Genomic DNA, 14,293 nt, shown 5'->3' on the forward strand with positions numbered 1-14,293 from the left:
CATAGAGGAGAGAGCAGTGGAGGAAAAACACCTTAAGCAAGTCCTTCACTGAAGGAGATGGGGCCAGACTCTTTTCAGTGGTAGCCAGCAATAAGACAAGAGCCAATGGTCACTGAAGCACAGGAAGTTCTGCCAGAATTTGAGAAAGAACTTCTTGGCTGTGAGGATGGAACAGGCTGCCCACAGAGGTTGTGGAGTTCTCCTCCCCTGCAGATCTTCCAAACCCACCTGGATGCCAGCCTGTGCCACATGCACAAGCAGGTGTCTCTGCTTGTGCAGGGGGGTTGGACTAGATGATCTCTAGAGGTCCCTTCTCAACCATTCCGTGATTCTGTGATTCACTTCCTTTCTTAAATCCTGCAGGTACATAACTTTCTTCTTTCATTTAAAAACATATTAAGCAGTTTCTATTTTTATCACTGACTCTGAACAGGACTTACCTTTAAAGGTTGCCCTCAGTTCTGAAACCAGTCATTTTTAGGCAACAGAAATTAAACTTTACCATCTTGAGAACTAGGAGCTTCTATATGCATTCTAGTTTAGTTTCACTGTTAATAATTCCATGTTATTTACGCAAGCACTCTTATTTTTTAAAATTTTCCATATTACTCCATTATTTCTACCATAGGTACTACCATAATAAGAGAGCATACTTTTAAATGAGGTCAGTAGCAAATAACGTGATGAAAATACTTAATAAAGCAATAATCCTTGTTACATATATTTCCAAATCTAACTGGCAGCTAAAGCTTAATTTCACTTTCTCTATTTTCCTTTAGTCTTTGCGTTGAGAGACACAGAAGAAAAAAACAAAAAGGCGATAAGCAAGTGTGACATGGGATGTTTGGTGAGGCTAATAGTCACTTTGCCTTATTTCCATTAGAGAAGGTAACTATATTTTTTTGTCTTATTTCTATTAGAGAAAGGAACCAATTTTTTTTGCCTTATTTCATTAGAGAAGGGAACTATAAATTTCAACTGATTTAAAATCCAGCATGCTGTTTTACTATTAGTAATAAATTGTTTAAGTTTCAGCCCTGATTAATTCAAAATATTGCTAATACACATCACTGAGAATAAATGCAACAAGTGGATTATTAACACCACCAGTTTCATAGTGTCGCCACACACTGAAACACAGATTGAAATGTATGCAACCAATTTCAGGATTCATTTCAGCTACATTCACAAATAATTCCAAATAGGATTTAGACGTGTCCAGTGAAAAATGAGACCTATGACACAGATGTCTATAGAAAGACATTTCAATATAAAATCTTTGTCCAAAGTGCTTCCTTTTAAAAAAAGGGAAAAAAAAAAAAAACAAAATTAAGCTTTAAAAGATTTCAGTAATAAGAAGCCATTTCTCTGGTTAATAGCATACCTTAATTTTGGTCATTGAAGCATCAATGGAATATTCCAGCTCCTTGACCTGCTTGCTTGTCTCTGCCTTCCCCTCCTTCAGAGCATTTACTACTTCATTAAACTTATCAAGTCTCTTTTTCAGTGTACGCACCTTTACCAAACCATCAATGCTGTGAATGAAAGACAGTTTAATGTATCTTCAGATTATTTTATAGATGTATAATTCTAATTTTACAGTGGGTCCTTAAACGCCAAAGGGAAAAAAAAAAAAAAAAAAAAGCCTGGGAAAAGAGAGAGAGTCCAGGAAGGCAGCATCTTTAAGAAATAATATTGAAGGTCAAGTTATAAATCTACAGAGGAACTCGAGGAAGAAAAGTCACTGAACAGATATTCAGGAAAAACAACAAGTAGAAACTGAATTAAATCACTGAGGATGAGCATAGAAGAAGAGCATAAGCATTTAGGGAAATGAACAGAAGCAACGAGGTGGAAAATGCAACATAACTATCAAAGGATATAAAAGAAAACATTTTATAAGAACCCCAGGAATGAAGAACAGATAAGAGTGCTGGGTCTTTATTAAAGAATAATGATAGGAGTGCTTAATAGCTGAAGTTTATTCCATGAGTATTCCATGCAATAACGTTAACGCTAACAATTACTTAACTTCAAGAGGAAAAGCAAGAGAGAACACACAATTACTGCTCAGAAGCGGAAAAAAGGAGGCCTGCAGATGAAAGCGAGAATGACTAAAGGACAGAAAGTCCTGATTACCTAAGGAAAGATTTAACTCTGTTATTATCACTACTTGGTTATCACTGCAGGGGTCTATGAACAAGCTGAATACCTCTTATGAAAGGGTCAGATTCAGTTGATTTGTCCTTGTGCAACACAAGTAGAAGTCAGCACCTTGCAAAGCCCCTCTGGCCCCTATATCATTCTATGACTTTGGATACGTTTGGTTAAGCATGGTAAACCTATTACATTCAGAAGAATCTGTTTTAAAATAGACATTTTCTACAGCAAGAGAATCAACCAAGTGAATAATCTCTTACCGTGGCTTGTGCTTTCTCTTGCAAAGCCACATTCGAATAGTCTTTTGTATTTTAATGCAGGCACCAGCTCGATATTTTATCTTGTTTTTCACTGTAACACAAAAAGATTGACTGAGTCTCAATGGCCTAAATAATTCAACAGAACTCCTATATTTTCTGTATTACTCACACACTCAACAGCTCTACCCTGTATGTAGACAATCTGTACTCGAGAGCTAGGTCTGTTAAGCTGCAGTAGACAACAGAATTCACAAGTCTGAGTCGGGCAAACAGGTATCTCTAAGGACCCACATCAGCAGTACCAAGCTATTCCACACTGCCTTGCTGCCACTGCACAGTGAGCAGAGCAGGCTGAGCACTTAGAAAGAGCACATCGACAGTGACTTGCACTTACTTGTTAATCCACAGTAACTCCTGGAACAGAGACATTTGCCCCATGAGTCATGTCAGGGCTTCTGAATGTGCTGCTACTGCCTGGAAGTTAACAATTTCTATGCAGCCAGTACCCCAAAGCTCAACTAAATCACTCTATACTGTCAGCTTGAAGTTGAAACTGCTGCTCCTTCCTGCCAATGTCAAGGTGCCTCCCCAAGAATTTTAATTGCTATTTCCATGCAAGTGTTTGCCAGGCTTCACAAATCATTTAAGCAGCCTGGATATGTGAGGTTGGAAGATACAGCTGAACCATCACCCCTTTTACAAACCTCTGCTTTAAGCCCTCCTATATTTACCTAACACAATAACTGCTAACTCCTATGTTGCTAACTGCTTTGCTATATTGCTAGCAACTATTAAAATATAAAATACATACATTTTATCACTGAGAGAGAACACCACTGAACTTTTTTCCAGCGACTGCAGATAAGCCAGTGATTGACTCGTTTAACTAGCTCTGCTAAATGATCCGGATCTGACTTCATTATTTGATCAAACTCTGCAAACTAAATACAAGATCAGTTTTAAAAATGAGAACAGAAAGTGCTAGACATTATTTAAGAGCAAGTGGAATAAGGTATTTTTAATGCAAATAAAACAATGAACTGTACATTACCATTCCATCCATTAAATTAATTCGGACAAGAAGCTATGTGTCTGGAATATCTTCAGTTATAACTCTAATGATAACGGCTGTTTTATTTTTTTAATTGATGTGAAATGCTTAGGATTTTGAATAATCCAAACACTTCCTAATCATTAAAAATAAAAATTTATCGACAGTATTTTAAGGAATGATTTGGTTTTCTACTTTCTACATAATCACTCTGGAGTTCCATAATTTTAAGATAACTCAAATTCTGCATTTAATGAAAAAAAAAGCCTTAAAACTTAATTTGCTTAATTTTTTAAATCTTCATGTACAAACCCAAATAGGAATTTATCAGTATTTACAAAAGGCTCTGAACAACATTATTTAAGTTGGTTCTGCTTTACGAAAAGTGTTGACCAAGTAATCTTCAGAGGTCCCTTCTTTGATTCACATTCATAAACTCTAAATAAAAGAAGAAAAAGACACATTACCTTGCCAGGTCTAAAAAACACCTTGGTTAACCCAAATTTGTAATCATTTTCATTCAATCCTAAGGCTTTAAATAGTGCCTGAAACAAAGGGAGAAGGAGGGGAAAAAAAAAAAAAAAAACAACAACAGGATTTGTTATCTTTCTCCTCCAAAAATCTCTTCCCCTAAAATATGCACAAATACCTTTTCTGCCCTTGATGGTATGGCAGAAGAATTAATTTCTAACTTACCTTGCAGAACAGTCTAGGATCCAATCGAGCTAATTTTTCAGGCAAGTATTTTTTGTACATATTATATAGTTCATGAAATGAAGCTCGTGAAGGGAAACCACCTTGCATTAAGTCCAAAACAGATACCATTCCTGCATTCATAAGAACATACACACAGAAGTTGGTCCTTGTAAAGTGCAAATAAAACAATGTAAATAAAGCAATGATTTTTATGATAACCAGTACTTCATGACAAAGCCTCACAAATACTGTTCAAACCCAATTCATCAAAGAGTTGACCAAGCCTCTAGCATTTCTTCATGCTGTCACCTCTATCAAAAAGTGCCCAATACAACTCCACTTTCAGCATGTGTACTTGGCTGTATTAGCTATCAGTTGGCAAGATGTAATTTTAATTCCCCAAACACTATTTCTACATCTTACCGCTTGCAGAGGGCTTTTTTGTTGTTGTTATTGCCTTTTTTTATTTTTATTTGTTACATTTGTTACATTTTTTATGTTGTTTGTTACTCTGTTTTTAAAACCCTGCGTTTTTTTTCTTTACTACGTTGAACTTCGTTTAAACAGGAGCTGAAGTAGGAGACCAAGAAAACTAAACTTTTAAGATTACTATAAAGTATTACAATTGTTATAGTAGAAAAGAAAAAAGTTAATTTCTTACTTTTCTGTCTTTGACATGTCAAATGTAATTAACCTAAGAAACCTACTGATAATAATGCTAATGGAATCTTAATTGCTGAAAAGTTGTTAAGCATTTGTGACTGCAACGTAACATGATAAATACATGGTGGCTTGCCAAAGCACCAGCTGCACAACCTGGAAATGTCTCTTGACTTTTAAAAGTGAAAAAAATAAACAAAAATGATCAAAAGGACAAAAATACTAAGAGACAAAAATATAGGAAGTGAGAAAAATAAAGCTATAAAATTTGAAAGTACCTAGCACTTCAAGTATAAGGAAAATGCAGCATCACAGAAACCTGTAGTACATAAAATAACAAGAAAGGCTACGCTGAAGTAGCACTGTTGGAAGTTTAGTTCCAAATCCATTTAATAATGGTATAAAGTAACTTTGAAAAAGTAAAACTTACTTGACTTCTGTTTTTGAAGCAAATGGAAGAAAAATGATCTGCTTCAGTATTTTACATACCTGAGCTAATAGTGACTGTCTCTAAGTGCACATGTGAATTTCTAACACTTCAGTTGCCAGAGGAACTCAAAGGAGTTCTGTGGTTCTGAACTGAGTTGCTGACCTAGTAACGTTGTGGTCCAAGCACTGAGACGTGGGATTCAGCTCCAGATCAGTAGATCTAAATTTAAATACCAATATATGGCCCAATATTGTGTACCAAGTATCTACACTCTCAAAAATCAATAAGGAAACAGTTGATAGAGATTAAGGCAACTCTGCTGGCAAATGAGAAGTCTTATGGCTGCTCATAGGAATCACTTCTTAGGCTGCATTAACTACATCTGTTTCGACTAAAATGGGACCCTCAGCTGCTGAAAATCAAAATTAGTGTTTCAAAGACCTAAATAACTTACCTTCTAGACAGCAACAGTTCAAGTAAGTAAACATACTATTTTCATTTCACTTATTTCAAATTTAGGTCAAACTACAACATCCAAAATAATAATGGGGGTGGGAGGAAGGGGAGGAATATCAGATGAATACATTACCTGAACACTGAAGCTGAGAAAGGATCTGTCCTCCTTCAAAGTGGTGACTTGTCATCTTTAAATTGGGTTTGATGCAGCGAATAAAGCTTGATCCCTATTGTTAAAAGAGCAGGTTAGCAGAATCTATTTCAGAGGTTTTAAAACGTGTAACAGTTACTTAAGAAATAGTGAAGAAAAAAAGTAAAATAGCGTATTTCTTAAAAGAGAAAAATTGATGTTATTTTTCTTGTTATAGACATTGATTGATACCTGTTAGCTGCACAGCAAGACATTCAGAAGTACCACATATGTGCGAACTCCGAAGTTATTTTTATTACTAGACACCTAGTTGAAGCCACATTGTTGAGATGACTGATTACATTTTATGTGAGAAGCACTGGGAAGAGAAAATAATGAACCTGCATCTGCATTTATACTTACAGTACTGTGAAGCTTCTCAAGAAGCAAATTTAACTGAGTCTGCAAAAGAAAATACATATTTCAAAAGACTGCCATGGAACATCTTGCATGATTACTATGAAACCAGACAAACAGTACAGTGATACAGCATTACCACATGCATGTTTATTGTTAGTAGATCAGACAGTACTGGTAAGTCAAATGCTCACAAATCTTTAACAGACAAAATCATGCAAGAGTGCATGAATGATCCTGAGGAAAGAGCTTGTGCTGAATTTAATACCATGTGTATGACTGAAATTTGACTAACAAAAAAAGTGGAAACCCATTTGGGAAAAATAAAGAAAATAATATATATTTTAAAAAATCAAAAAAAAAGTTTTATAGGAAATGAGACTGACCAGCAGTGATAGAAAAAGTCATTAAAATTTTGAAAACCCAAATTTAACCTGTAGCAAAAAAACATAACTTTATGTTAAATAATTTACACAGTTAACAAATATGTTCAATTTCCTTTGCAGGTAATTACCCATTATTTATTTATTTTTATTCCAAACTCTTTTGATGAGAAATTCAACAGAGTATAGTCCTATTTTTAAACTACATTTACTCAGGCTGGATTTAAATAAATTGTGAAGACAAGAAGACAGAAGATGATTGTCTGGAAGAACAGTATATTATCATTATAGACTTAAGACTACGAGGGGAAAAGAGTTGCTCTTGAACATATGTGGGGAGGGGTTTAAACATTTCAGAACCATATAAAAACAGGAGTTATACTTTACAGATATGCCTGTTGTACCATACAGATTACTGTCGTGACAGTCTTTCTAGTTTACTCACAAAATCAAGTATGTAGATTGATGTAAGACAGAATTCTAAACATCTTAATATAATCCTCATTTTCTGCATTAGGACCAAATCAAAAATTGGTTTTGACTTTTGGCTTTTTTTGTGTGTGTGACCAGATTTTTCAATTACCTTGAATCTCAGAAGACAGATTTGTATCAGCAGATATGCTGCACCTAGAGCTGCCAGTCTTCCTTCCAGTGGATAAAAATGTTTTTTTATTTTTCATGTATATGGTTAGAAAGAGTGAGAGTGTGGCATAAGAGGCATGATAAACACTGATAACCTCAGTTCTCACTGGTAAATACTTTTGTATCTACTTTGCATGTAATTTTCATGCTTCCTTAAATTTCTGAAGGTTTATTTTTCAGGAAACAGCCTTATTTCCATGAAATGAAACGTCTTATTTTCCACTTCCATGAAGTGATAGTTCCATGAAACGATAGTTGTGGCCAGAGCAAAATACGCCTCCTTATGTCCCCTGGATGCTTGCAATTTGACAAGAAATAAGCCAGAGTCACTGATTAGTTTCAATAATGAAATGTTCATATGAATAAGGCATATTACTAAAACTACTGCTTGCTCTGAATTATTGCAATTTAATCCATCATTATCATATTAGGGTAAAATTATAGCCCAAATTCTTGAATAGATGTGATAAATTAGTTCAACTGGCTTACGTGAATTAATTTTAATTAGTTATAAGGAAAGGATGTTGTTAAGGATTTTGCCAAGAGAAATATCTGCAACACCATCTAATAAGTGATGCAGTTAGAGGAGTTCAAGACTGACACACACTAACACATTAGAAAAATCTTAAAGAGCTGAAACTTCCATGAAGATAAGAGAACATATTCTTATGCCATCTGAAGTGAAAGGCTATTAGTGTTCATCAGTAGTATGTGCTTTGTCTGGGAATGTAACACTAAATGAATTACTGGAAGTAAGACACACATTCAAAATGCCATGAAAGTTGAAAACATTCAAAGAATTATAGATTGGTGGTCCAGATCCAAAAAGGTCTTTAGTCATGTTCTAGGTGCAGAGGTGAATACTGCACCAAAATGTCCAAAATGCAATTCAGTCTCCCACTCAGTTGCTGCTTAACTTAAAACTTTCCTTTTTGCTCTACCCCCTCCTTCGGAAACGGCATCCATTCATCTGTCCATAGCAACTAATGTGCAGAGTTCAACCCTAAAGGAACTGAGAACCCAAAGGGAACAAAGGGGAAATCATATCACAGCTCCTGCAGTTGCTTGCACTTCCAAAGTGCAGTAATAAAATCTATGGACACTACCCAGCTTCTCTTACAACAGACACATCAGGGTTGCAGGTCTCGTTCATGAAGCAGGGTATCTGTATGCATTTCTGTTTGCAGCCTGCCTTCTGCTCATGCATTTTGTATTAAAGCAATGGCTACAGGGTAATTCTACAACCACTGAATTGTAAGGAAGAGGAGGAGGAAGAAATAATCCTGAGAACAAAACTCAGGAAAAAGGTTGTCCAATTCCCAGTAAAAACCAAAGCCACTGCACTACAATTCTTACACTCTTCCTGGCCTCATCAAAATTTTATTTTTTTGCCACATAACAGCTCAGCTCCAGAGGGATTGAGGCATATCACCTCTGATAGAATGGCTAAGAGCTTTTTGCTAAGGAAAATATATTGGAGATAAAACACTTAATATACTGAAGCAGAATACGGTTACTATATGTAAAACAAGTGTTGGTAGCATATCTTTCTTTTTCTTCCAGACTCTGATTTTTTATAGAACCACTGTAAACACTAAGACAGCAGATATGATTCTGAAAAAGAAATCTCACAGCCCTGATTCAGGCATGTAACCTTGAGAAGAAGCAGGAATGGAGAAATAGTCTGTTGTTATTAATCACTCTGTCTGTGTCTTTTTGGATTGTCCTGCTTTCCCCAACAGGGGACCCCAGTAGTTGTCCAGGAATGTGATTTGGGGATTGCAGGTGCTTTAGCTAAGGTAGCAAAAGAAAATGCCGTAGCACCTGATTTGAAGGCATCTAAATCCTTCATTGGATCTGGCCCAGATGCGCTGAGAAGAACTCTTGCTGAAATTTCAGCAACTCTATCAATAATAAGTCCATGAGATTGAAAAATTTACCTGCAGCACATGGTTGTGCCAGCTTTTCCTCTCACAATTCCCCTATAGTTCTCTTTTCTAGCCATCCTGAGCTGGAATAGTCCAGCTAAAATAAAACTGCTGAATGAGAAAAGGATGCAGAAAACAATCGGAGAAGACAAGGTTTGAAGGTCAGCTTTACAACAAGCAGAAGAAAGGAGAAAATGAGGAGAAGCATGAGATTCAGGTATTGAGAAAGGAACTGTTCAGCACAACGAATTAACTTCTGTGAAAGCAATTATTATCTTAATAATATTTTAAAAGACGAAGCGCAGTGGTTAGGACAGCTGTTGAATTCTGAGAATGGCTAACTGTAACCCAACTGATGCATCTCCTACACCACCAATTAAGACAGGATGGAAGAACATTTTGTCCAGTACAGAACCTCTCAGAGATCACAGAAGCCATCAAAATGGCTTTTGGATCTGGCCCAGATGTGCTGAGAACTCTTGCTGAAATGGCTTTTGATGGCTTTCAAAATTTAGACCTTCAGAATCAAGATTTCCTTTTGTCCTTGCAAAATTATGACTTCTGAATTACTGCATAATCTCTGCAAGGACTATTTTCAAAAATCTTCTTGACAGAAATGGGTAGCATTTAACTGGAATATGCTGATTTCTTACACTTTGACAGGAAAAACGCCTATTTAGCAGTTTTCTTTGTATGAATCTCAACTTACCACTACTTCTCCCATCTTTGGGTTCTACTGATTTCGGAATAACTTAGGAGCAGCATATTTTAGAAGAAAATAGATCCTTTGCTGTACTATGTTACCTTGAATTTGTTTCCCACACTGATGAAATTAAGTTTCCCTGCTTTCTGCTTGGGATCCTTGTTGTTGTTGGTGTTAGATTCAAACAGCTGTCGAACGAACTTGTCCTTGGACTCACATATAAGAGATTCAAGGGACATGTGCAAAGCATCGTTATTTTTCTCCACAAACTGCGTCTGAAAAGACAACCCAAGAAATAATACGTTTCACAACCCTAAGCCGCCAAATCTTAAAGAAAATTGAAAGAAAAACAAAGTTACATGCTTAATTCAAAGTCAGCGAAAATTGGAGAATAAATAATCGTACATTATTTCAAACAACTTTTCAATAGGACATGTAAAATACTAATGACGGAAGACAAAATACATTCTTAAATTTGAAGGATGCTGATGGAACCATGAGACCCACAGCAAGGCCTACTGTCTTTAAGAAATCAGTTGTGCTTTTGCCAGTGATTATACTTCCCATATCTACTTCCAGCTCTTAAGACCTCATCACTTGGGAATACTGGGAAGCTTAGTTCTTTATCACTTGTAAAGTCATTTAAAATTCCCTGTGAAACAAGAACCCTGAACACTTTAACTGGTGAATCTAGAGTTTTGGCAAATGAAATGAAAAATGATTATTATTTCAGTAGTCCTGTTATATTACAACTATTTAAGGATAGCTGCTATAATAAAAGGTATCAGCCCCTTCTTACAAACCTTACCTCTTTCGTTTATTTAAATCAGCTAAATTTTAAAACTCAATAGCAAAGCATTAAATTGAACTTTAGAGACTGAGAAACCTGTATCAAACATCACACACAAAAAATCTTATTAGTTTCTGGTGCAATTTTAATAGTGATTTGGTCAACTATGAACATTTACTTCCAGGTATTCATATATTTAATGCATAACTTTCAAAAAATTGTTTCAGTTACTCATTTAGGACGCTTCAATGTTTTTGTATGATGAATAGTCATATAAAAGTTCAGGATCTGTATTTTAAGAATGAAAATTTCAGATATTTTATGCCCTTACATGAAAAATCTTATTGGAGCTTAGAAAACACTAAAAAAAAAGTCATCTTTAACATAGAAATTAACAGTTGTGGAGAAGTATGCTTCTGAAAAGTTACTGTTAAGTCTAAAAACATACTTATACATAACAGTGCCCTTCTCTCCCAGAGATGCAAATTTCTGTTGATTTTGCAGCAGCCCATGAAATCAATATATTAATAGTGACACCATTACCTAAACAGAGATTTGTAACAAGCACTTGTTACATATGTCTCAACAGAAGTCTGAAATTTAAGAAGCTTAAAAAAAATCCTGCCAATTCTGTGATGAATCATGAAATTCAGACTCAAAGCTAGAACACAAATCATCTTTTGAATTTGTCTTATGATGAAATATACTTCCTTTGCAGCCTCAATACTCAAAAAAATAAGACTACCAAAAAGCATACTAAAGTTGTCTGAGGCAGATTACCGTCTCGTAGCATACGGCTCCTGCGAAATGCCGTATAATAAAGCCTTCATCATCTCTGATGTTTCTGTGAACAGCCAATTTAGACTTTCTTGGAATCTGTAATTAAAAATTACAAGGAAGAATTAAATTGTACAGCGAGGAGAATTTATTACAATGACAACACTAAGTTTTTGCCAGGAGTGCTATGTGTTAAAATGACACTTCCTGCTGTTCTCATTGCCATTCATATGCTTAGCTACCTCAAATCTGAATGAGGCACAATTCAAAATAAAACTCGCCAAGACTGCTAAGACCAGCTGGTTGAATTTCCCCCCACTAGCATTAAGTACAGATGAAAACAGATGACATCAGTTTCAGCAGGGTATCAGAATATGTTAAGACTTAGCAAGCCTTTAGTGAACCTTTCAACAAACCTATCTAAACTCGTCCTTGACAAATAATATGACTTGTGGAAAATGATGTGGCTGGAATATCTTAGAAAAGCTTTTCATTAAATTGAGGTTTATCAAATGTTCAAATGTCTTGAGAACTAAATTTAAACACAAACATAATGAATAAACTTACAGAGAGTCTGAAATGGTCCTTGTGCTTTTGGTGCACAACTGAAGTAAAATGCTGGTCACTTGGTTGGGGAAGACGATTTTCTTCATCCAAAATATCTAACACACCTATTAACTTGGCTTCAATCAAATCTATTAAAAAAATTTACAAAATTTCATTAATAATCACATATCGGGCCATAAAAATCGCAAGTTTAAAATGATACGCTTACACAGAACAAGTCTTCTATCCAGGTTAAGTTGCTAGCATAATAAACAGTCACTATAAATTAAATTTTACCTCTTTGAATTGTTAATTTAATCAATATTCTATACACATTATCAGAAGCTTAAGTTTAACACAAGTAACATAAAAGCTGAACCTTTTGGGTCATTTCCTCCTCATTTAATCACCTAATTCCCAAAAGGTGCCTAAATGGTTTTGTGGTACAGCGTAGGTCTTTATGGGATAATTGCTCATACTGATTTTTAAAAAAGTAAGCTTCTTATCAATGTTTTACCCCATGTTGAATCTGAAAGTACAAAAAAGCTCACATGTTCTTTCACAGCAGGAAAATAAAAGGAAAATAAAATTTCCTTTCCTGGGAAAATAAAATTTTCCCAAGGAAAATAAAGACATTTTATTTTGAGAGAGATATATCACACCTGAACATACTTATAAAACTTTAAGTCTTGCACTACCCAATATTAACAACAATTTCACACTTCAAGAAGTACATACCTATACAATCCTGATTATCTACATAGTGCACTTCATTAACCCCCAGGCCTTCTTTTTGGTAAAGTTCTTGTTCCTGAACAAAAAAGAATACTGATTGTGAAACAGAAAACATCATTCTCTGTATATTGTTTTCATTTCTTTTTAAAAATAAATATGAAGGCATTACTGTTATATACAGCATGAATAAATATGTATTTTTTAAATCATCTGGCACAATTTATTATATTCCATCTTCACCTCCTTAGTTATATGCTCAATAAAAATACACATGTAGTTTCTCTTAGTCGGTTTTTGATGCCTTACGTTAATGAAACATATCTGGAGTACAGCTTCTTGATTGAATAAGACTAAAGCACAATATAGCTTTCTAGCACAATCTCACATTACAAGACCATAAAGACACATTTTGTCAATGGAAAGGGCAACCCTACAGAAAATGTTGCTATTTCACTAAAAAATATAAAAAACAAGCTCAGATACCACAAAATACAACATACCTCTTTCAGAATCCTTTCATTAAAAAACTGCTGCAGTTTTTCATTACAGTAGTTAATACAGAATTGTTCAAAACTGTTGTGTTCAAAGTATTCTGTAAAATAGAAGTTAAAACATCTGTGATAAACCAGTGTTTCAAGAGTTTATATTGCACAGTAAAAAGTGAAAAAAAGCTTCAGAGTGTAAATATATTTTCTTCTGGATATTCTCTTCAGTACATATATTCCATCCCATGCACCACCACTAAAAATAAAACTCTGACACACACTGCTTTAAAATTCATCACTGAATCTCTGGTGACAATAACAGCCAAATAGAGGAAGGAAAAAAACAAACAAAACAAACACCCTTTATGAAGAATACTTACCAAAACCAGCTATATCTAAAACTCCAATGAAGAAAGAAGAAGTCTCAAATGGAAAACACTGGTTTACCCTGTTCACTACATGGTCAAAGAGGTGACTATACACCGTTTTAGCCAAGGCATCACGAGCATTGTTTGCTTGTTCCACTTTCAAGGGTACCCTACAGAACAAAAATACAGATGTTAAATGTGAATTTCTCACTCTAAAATACCCGAAATTAGGCCCTGAACTTAAAAAGAGCCTTTCATATTCTTGTGGACTAGGACACACAAGCCTTAGCAGTGGACTCGGATAGAAAACAGTCTATTAGTCCACATTAGAATAACTACTCTATCTATAAAATAATGTTTCGCTATTCTCCCTAGAAGTAAGATGCAAATGATTTCATTCATGTTTCTTATCTAATTAGAACTATGTCTTTCTCTGTCTATCATCAACATCTAAAATTCACAAAAGTCTCACCTATAAAATATTTCAGTAAGTTAGCTATGATCTACCTAACTACAATAAAAGGTTAACAAATACAACAAAAGTTTGGTTTTGCTATGTTAGGTTTTCGTCCAGTCTATAACTGAAACTCTAGAGCTGCAAACTAACTGGTAACAGAAACGAGAAAGTGAAAAATGCAATATTTGTTCTGATGGCAAAAGGTAGATGCAACCTCAA

At 35.0% G+C, this 14,293-nt stretch overlaps 1 protein-coding gene across 2 annotated transcripts in view; it reads right to left on the reverse strand.

Moving 5' to 3' along the window:
• The window catches only part of MYO6 (myosin VI), a 66,942-nt gene that overhangs the window by 20,865 nt on the left and 31,784 nt on the right, over positions 1-14,293 (reverse strand). For both annotated transcript variants that reach the window (XM_088537535.1, XM_088537534.1), the window contains exons 12-24: positions 13,630-13,787; positions 13,265-13,356; positions 12,768-12,840; positions 12,051-12,178; positions 11,487-11,582; positions 10,018-10,191; positions 6,267-6,305; positions 5,847-5,940; positions 4,168-4,298; positions 3,939-4,016; positions 3,232-3,361; positions 2,421-2,511; positions 1,385-1,535 (exon numbers count right to left, since the gene is read on the reverse strand). In XM_088537535.1, coding sequence (XP_088393661.1) covers positions 1,385-1,535; positions 2,421-2,511; positions 3,232-3,361; positions 3,939-4,016; positions 4,168-4,298; positions 5,847-5,940; positions 6,267-6,305; positions 10,018-10,191; positions 11,487-11,582; positions 12,051-12,178; positions 12,768-12,840; positions 13,265-13,356; positions 13,630-13,787 — 1,435 coding nt within the window. The remainder of the gene's footprint in view (positions 1-1,384; positions 1,536-2,420; positions 2,512-3,231; positions 3,362-3,938; positions 4,017-4,167; positions 4,299-5,846; positions 5,941-6,266; positions 6,306-10,017; positions 10,192-11,486; positions 11,583-12,050; positions 12,179-12,767; positions 12,841-13,264; positions 13,357-13,629; positions 13,788-14,293) is intronic.

The sequence above is a fragment of the Tinamus guttatus genome, unplaced genomic scaffold (assembly GCF_059628265.1).
Source record: "Tinamus guttatus ecotype Peru unplaced genomic scaffold, ASM5962826v1 Tinamus_guttatus_pri_ptg000806l, whole genome shotgun sequence".
NCBI lineage: Eukaryota > Metazoa > Chordata > Aves > Tinamiformes > Tinamidae > Tinamus > Tinamus guttatus.